This window comes from Sardina pilchardus, chromosome 20 (genome assembly GCF_963854185.1).
Source record: "Sardina pilchardus chromosome 20, fSarPil1.1, whole genome shotgun sequence".
Classification (NCBI taxonomy): domain Eukaryota; kingdom Metazoa; phylum Chordata; class Actinopteri; order Clupeiformes; family Clupeidae; genus Sardina; species Sardina pilchardus.
In genome coordinates, this window is record NC_085013.1 from 21,294,450 (window position 1) to 21,301,949 (window position 7,500).

At 48.5% G+C, this 7,500-nt stretch overlaps 1 protein-coding gene across 4 annotated transcripts in view; it reads right to left on the reverse strand.

Annotated features, from left to right (window-relative positions):
- Window positions 1-7,500, reverse strand: part of fermt2 (FERM domain containing kindlin 2) — a 57,432-nt gene that overhangs the window by 8,234 nt on the left and 41,698 nt on the right. For all 4 annotated transcript variants that reach the window (XM_062523567.1, XM_062523566.1, XM_062523565.1 and 1 more), the window contains 5 exons: window positions 7,297-7,404; window positions 3,140-3,274; window positions 2,377-2,426; window positions 1,033-1,157; window positions 489-595 (listed from right to left, as the gene is read on the reverse strand). In XM_062523567.1, the coding sequence (XP_062379551.1) occupies window positions 489-595; window positions 1,033-1,157; window positions 2,377-2,426; window positions 3,140-3,274; window positions 7,297-7,404 (525 nt within the window). The remainder of the gene's footprint in view (window positions 1-488; window positions 596-1,032; window positions 1,158-2,376; window positions 2,427-3,139; window positions 3,275-7,296; window positions 7,405-7,500) is intronic.

The following is a 7,500-nucleotide window of genomic DNA, read 5'->3' on the forward strand; positions in this document are numbered from 1 at the left end:
AATATGGCCGCCACCCACGTAGGACTTCATTGTGTGATACAGCATGCACAGCAGGAAGAACGTACAGAGATATAGGAGTCTTGAATATGTTTCACTATCTAACATAGCATTGTGTGGAACTGCTCTCTTTAAAGACCCATACTTTTATTTGTGGACAGTGGCTAAGGTCAGGACAATAATATGTCCGCCACATTGGACTTCATTATGTGACTGTACGTTCTGTCTACTGTGCTTGGTGTCACACTGTTTAAATATGCTATAGAGATATATGATTCTTGAATATGTTTGAAAGTATTGTGCGGAACGGCTCTCTCCTGCATACTACACAGAACAGTGAAGTCACAATAGCAACAACAACCTTCCAATCAGGACAAAGCAGGAACATAAAACATCCTGTTGACAACATATTCCTCTCTATAGGGGCGGGTCATGAGCCTATTCTACCAATCAGGGAGAAGCATGTGTTATGTGCTCCAATCAGGGCTCACCGCGTCACAGCGCAGCCAGATCTCATTCATGCCGTCGGCGACAGGAATCAGCAGCTTGATGTTGAATTTCTGACCAGAGATGTTGACATCCGGAGTCACTTCACAACCTACACACAGACACAGAGGAAGCAGGCTTTACATAGTGCCAATACGTGTGTGTGTGTGTGTGTGTGTGTGTGTGTGTGTGTGTGTGTGTGTGTGTACATGAAAGACAAAGACCTGCCACTGAAGAATGGAAACTCATCAATCACAGACTTGTACAGACACAAGCACTCCGACTCAGTGTGTGTGTGTGGAGTTCAGTGTGCATGTGCATGTGTGTGTGTGTGTGTGTGTGTGTGTGTGTGTGTGTGTGGATTTGGGAGTGAGAGGGGCTGATTCCAAAGCTTAAAGCTGTGACCTATAATTATTGATTTTCATATCCCAAACAACCCACAGTGCCTGAGAGATTTAAGTGTGTGTGTGTGTGTGTGTGTGTGTGTGGTGGAGGAGAGTGGGAGGGAGAGAGAGATGGAGAGTAAAAGTGTGTGTGTGTGTGTCTCACCTCTAAGGTTCATTTGATGGGCAGGGGTCCCATGAGCCTCCTCTCGACTCTTGTAGCAGGAGATTGTGATGTCTTTAAACGTGCACCAGTACTGCTTATAGCCCTTCAGTGTCAGTTTCTTTGGCCTGGACACACACACACACACACACACGCACACAGTGAGGGGGAGAGTGCTCATAATTAGGCAGGATATGGAGGGCTGGCATACATTTTTCCAGTGGGGAAAGGGGCAGCATCGCCTGAGTCAGCACACACACACACACACACACACACACACACACACACACACACACACACACACACACACACACACACACACACACACACACACTCTCTCTCTCCGTCTCTGGAACAGCACATTAAAGCATTGCAATTATTAGCAGGGCTGCACTCTCAGTGGGTCCATAATTAGCCTGTGAACCCTGTCAGATGGGGGCTGAAACCACAGCTCTCACTCATACCCACAAGCGCCCACAAGGACCCATACACACTTAACACATACACATACACACGTCACACGGACAGACACACACACATGGTCAGACACACTCAGCACATATCGACAGACACACTCAGCACACACACACACTCAGTACACACACAGACCCATAATGGTGTATACCCTTAGAACACACACCCATATGAGTACATACACTCACAATGCAGACCAGTGAGAACATATAGATTGAGCACACAGACTCAAAAGGACAGACACACACACACACACACACACACACACACACACACACACACACACACACACACACACACACACACACACACACACACACACACACACACACACACACACACACACACACACACACACACACACACACACACACACTCTCAGCACACAGACATTCAGCTGTGTGTGTGTGTGAGTGTACATTATGTGAGCATATTTATGTGTACGATGTGTTGTACATGTACACATTATAAGAATTGTGTGTGTGTGTGTGTGTGTGTGTGGGCAAGTGAGCGAGCGAGCATCACCTCTCCATGCTCTCCTGGGAGCTGGCGTGTCCTTCTGTTTGTGTAATCTAATACTTCCTGGACAAAGGGCTCTGAATGGACACTGTGGTCCGTTTGAACAATAACATCAAAAACAAGAGCCCTCCAATGGAGCCGCTGGACATAGCAGTTAACCCTTTACACTCTGGCTATGGGGGGACACTGGATATACACTCTGGCTATGGTCAGACACGGGCTATGGGCCACTGCTATGAACACTGGCTATGGGTGGGCTCTGGCTATGGGCCACAGCTATGAAGACTGGCTATGGGTGGGCTCTGGCTATGGGCTCTGACTATGGGTGGACATTGGCTATGAGATACTACTTACTTGAAGACCTTCACATAGTCGGCCAGCTCAGGAATGGAAGTGATGTCACCCTGGTAACAGAGAGAAAGAGAAAGAGAGGGAGGGGAGTGAGTGAGAGGTAGAGGGAGAGAGAGAGAGAGGGAGAGAGAGGGAGAGAAGGCGGAAGGATACAATGAATGAGTGACATTAAATCAATATTGTTGTTCTTCAACCATAGCTTGACCTCGATGCCATTTGGTACTAAATGACATGCATGCAAATTGCAAATGTGTTTTGCTGTGTACATATTCAAATGCACTCAAATAAGCATGGCATTGGGAGTGTTTTCCTGTGTGTGTGCGTGTGTGTGTGAAAGGGAGTGAGTGTTTGCTATCCTTCCACTAAGGTGGGAGTGGTGTGATGAGTGAAACTGATCATTGCTGTGTATGTGTGTGTGTGTGTGTGTGTTTCTGAGAGAAGAGATAGAGAGAATGAGTGGGTGAGTGTTTGTGCAAATTCCTGGGAGTTAGGGATGCACCGATACAGCAGATTCCAGGAGCTGGTATCGGTGGTACCAGGTCCTCATATACATAGTATGGACATCAATGTTTACTATTGATAGAAATAACCTCCGGTTATAAATTTAGATTTCATATTATTATTATTATTATTTATATCTCATTTTATGTGTGTGTGTGTGCATTTGTACCAGTGTGTGTGTGCATGCCTGTGTGTACCAGTGTGTGTGGGTGTGTGTGTGGGTGTGTGTGTGTGTGTGTGGGTGTGTGTGTGTGTGTGTGTATACCAGTGTGTTGGACGTCTTCCCTCCCTCCAGAGTGATCTCCAGATCGGACAGGGCTGCGTCCACCTCGTCCACCTCCTTTTCACTGTTGTTCATGTGATTGTCGTTCGACATGATAGACAGCTTGTTGATATGGTACTGAAAAAGGGGGAAACACACACACACAGAGAGAGAGAGAGAGAGAGAGAGAGAGAGAGAGAGAGAGAGAAATGTTAGGTTTGTAGCTGTACCACTACACCACAAACAAATGTGCACACACACACCATACACACACACAACAAACACACACATACACACACACACACAACAAACACACACAGAGCGAGAGAGGTGAACGTTTGTAGCTGTAAATTTAGCACTAAGAATAGCGAGCGTGACACAGTGGGCGGTTGGGGAGTGTGTGTGTGTGTGTGTGTGTGTGTGTGTGTCTGTGTGTGTGTCTATCGGTCAGTCTGACATGTCATTATGCTCAGCAGGATTCAGGACGAGCGCTGCTCTTCCTGAGAAGAGAAAGGTGTGTGTGGCAGTGAGTTGGTGTGTGTATGAGTGTGTGGGAGAGTGAATGGATGTGTGTATGAGCCTGAGTGTGTGTGTGTGTGTGTGAGAGAGTCTGTGTGAGGGCTTACTGCACTTCCTGCTTGATCTCTCAGCCGAAGAGTCAGCAGCACTAAATACAAGTTGTTGACAAATGGTATTTATACAGTCACCCCTCCTCCACACACACACACACAACCACACATGACCCCACATCCAACACACACACACGACAGCCACACACAACAAACAAATGCAACCACACACACACACTTACACAATACCTCCCACAATACACATACACAACACAAACCCACATCCAACACACATACAAACACTGCGACAGCCACACACCACAAACAAATGCGCACACACACACACACACCCCCTAACCCCACAGTCCTGTGGTGCCAGTAGGTGTGAGCCCTGGCAGCTGGTGTGGAGAGTGGAGGTGTATTTCAGGACTGTGGATCAAACTACTGCTCTGGAGCCAGATCCCCTTACACTCCGTAGGATGAAGACGTCACCAGCTACGTCTGACGGGATCGCTGTGTGTGTGTGTGTGTGTGTGTGTGTGTGTGTGTGTGTGTGTGTGTGTGTGTGTGTGTGTGTGTGGAAGACCATGTCCCAGAGGAGAGCCCTCCACTCTGCACGCACACGCACACACACACACACACAAATATACCCACGACCACACACGTCTTCCTCTTAAAACATTTATGCACATAATACATCCACATATACATTCCCATGTGAGTAGTGAGTACACACACACACACACACACCCACCCACACCCACACACACACACACACACACGTCCGTCCATCTCCCAACTGACTAGTGATTCATCCTCATTACACTGTTTGGAATGGTGAGAGGACCACTATACTTAGCCCTGGTGACATTACCAGGTAGCTTACTCCCTGGACTACACACACACACACACACACACACACACACACACACACACACACACAAGCAGCGTAGCATGGTGTAGAATGATGCTAGGGGACAGGTTGGGTTCTTTAGCAACACACTCGGGTGGCTAGGGAGGCCAGAGTCATCGCCCTCGCCACTGGAAACACAAAACCAGGATAAGCACCCTGGCCTCTAAGCCAGCGAACACCTTGGGAGTGTGTGTGTGTGTGTGTGTGTGTGTGTGTGTGTGAGTATGTGACTGAGAATGTGGCGGTGAGTGAGAGTGTATGTGACACACACTCACATCCACACAGTGTGTGTCAGTATAACTGTGTGTTTGACCATGTGGATGAGTGTAATGTGTGTGTGTGTATGAATGTGTGTAAATGTGTGTATACATGTGTAAATGTGTGTGTGTGTGTGTGTGTGTGTGTGTGTAAATGTATGTATGTGTGTGTGCGTATGTGTACGTGTAAATGTATGTATGAGTGTGTGTGTGTGTGTGTATGAATGTGTGTAAATGTGTGTCTATAAACATATAAATGTGTGTGCGTGTGTATGTATGTATGTGTAAATGTATGTATGAGTGTGTGTGTGTATGAATGTGTGTAAATGTGTGTCTATAAACAGATAAATGTGTGTGCACGTGGGTCTCTCTGTGTGTGTGTGTGTGTGTGTGTGTGTGTGTGTGCATGGTGCCGTAGAGTGGGTGGTCTACTCTGTGGGTGCTGGTGTCCCCTGTAGAGTGAGCGCTCTATATATACAGTGGGCTGAGGACAGCCAGGCGCCCGGGGGTCTCAGCTCTGGGGCTTTATGGAGACGCAAATAGCCACACCGGCACGGGCACCTGAGAGGCCTGCCAGTGGCCAGCAGCACCTCCTGCCTCTCCTGCCTCTACTGCCCTGACTGGGGGTGGACGGGGCAGTGGAAGGGGGTATCTACTGTATCTGAGCCCATCCTCCAAAGGAGGGGTATCAACATGCTACTGGGGTTATTTATCTGACCCCATCCTCCAAAAGAGGGGTATCAACATACTACTGGGGTTATTTATCTGACCCCATCCTCCAAAGGAGGGGTATCAACATACTACTGGGGGTATTTATCTGAGCCCATCCTCCAAAAGAGGGGGGTATCAACATAATACAGTGGTGGTGGTGGTGGTGGTGTGTGTGTGTGTGTGTGGGGGGGGGGTATCTATCTGATCCCATCCTCCCCTCACACAGGCCTGCTGCACATCTCTGCTCCAATACTCTTCACTGATAAACATCAGTCACACACTGGGAGTGCTTGGTACAGGCTGGGACTTCTCATGCCCCTTCGTTTGGAGTGTGGTCCCGAAAACTCTTCATCTGAAATGCTATGTGGCCCTAGTCCTGAGCCCTACCCCCACATGCACAAGAGAAGTGGGACACCCCTTACGTGAACACGCAACACCAAAGGGGAGGGGCTATGAGGAACGGTTATGGGGCAGGAATGGGATTGGGTCTAAGTGCATTGAGTATAGTGGCTCCACACATCTGTAGGAAGTGTGTGTGTGTGTGTGTGTGTGTGTGTGTGTGTGTGTGTGTGTGAGAGAGAAGCATGAAGCTTGTGCATGTGTGTATACGTGTGTGTGTGTGTGTGTGTGTGTGTGTGTGTACGTGCGTGTGTGTGTGTGTACGTGCGTGTGTGTGTGCGTGTTGCTGTGGGCACATGTCCACATGAGGAGGAGCCCTGCGGTGGGCGTGTGGCCATCTGACTCATTAGCACAGGGCAGCGTGCCCAGAGGTGCCAGCGGTGCAGCAGACCGGCACGGGCAACGGGCACCCTAGACACCACGGGCACACGGGTACACTGGCATGACGGAACTGATTCATTTGGCACTCTGGGACATGGGGCCGTGGGCAGCAGGAGAGGAACAACAACTGGACATGCCAATCTAGTACTGACCACTTGACTAAGTACTGAACACTTGACTAAGTACTGATCACTTGGCTATCCAGCACTGACCACTTGACTATCTAGCACTGACCACCTGACTATCCCTCTTCTGCTTCCACTGACTGAAGTTTGCTAGAATGGTCAGTGGACCCTATGCCAGTAGTGCTTATTGTGGCACTAACATGTTCTTGATTTTGCCGTTTTGTTTGTGGCTTTGGATAAAAGTGTCAGTTAAATGATTACCCCAGCAACCACTTTTTATAGCATAGTAACCAATATAATTACCCTAGCAACACCATAATAACCATTTCAAGTACCCTAATTACTCTGAATAAATGTAAGCTGCAACCTCCACACTTTCACCAAACTCAATCACCCAGCATGCATTGCTGCAGGCCTGCTTGGCACTGCTTCAACACACCCTCTGGTAGGTAGCTGGCACTGAAGATCCTTCTCCTGCCATCACCTCAGCCACCGAGCCATTTCGGCCGTAACAAGCATGGGACTGCTTCACTAGGCAGTCTGGAGATTGAGCCATTATATTGACAATGCTGCTTCTCCACTATGTCTTCACCACACCCAGTCACCCACCATGCAATTCCACTCCTCACCAACAGGGCGGCTCACAACATGAGCTCTAGTAAAGATCCCTGGGGGACTCTCCCTCTTCACTATCCAGACTTGTACTTCTGCCTATCTGGCTGAGCTGTTACAATAGCTATGTGGCATAAACCCTAAAAAAAGATCCATTCTTCATAAAACCATGCCATGCGTTCCCCCTCCTCACCTGCAGGGCGGCGAACATCATCATCTCCTCCTCTGTGCACTCGATCTCCTCCAGCAGGATGGCCCACTTGGACTGCTCATACAGCTGGTTCACACGGATGGCATCGTACTGCAGCCAGAGAAAGAGAGGGAGGAGAGAGAGAGAGAGAGAGAGAGAGAGAGAGAGAGAGATTAACACACATTAACACACACTCATACTGTACAA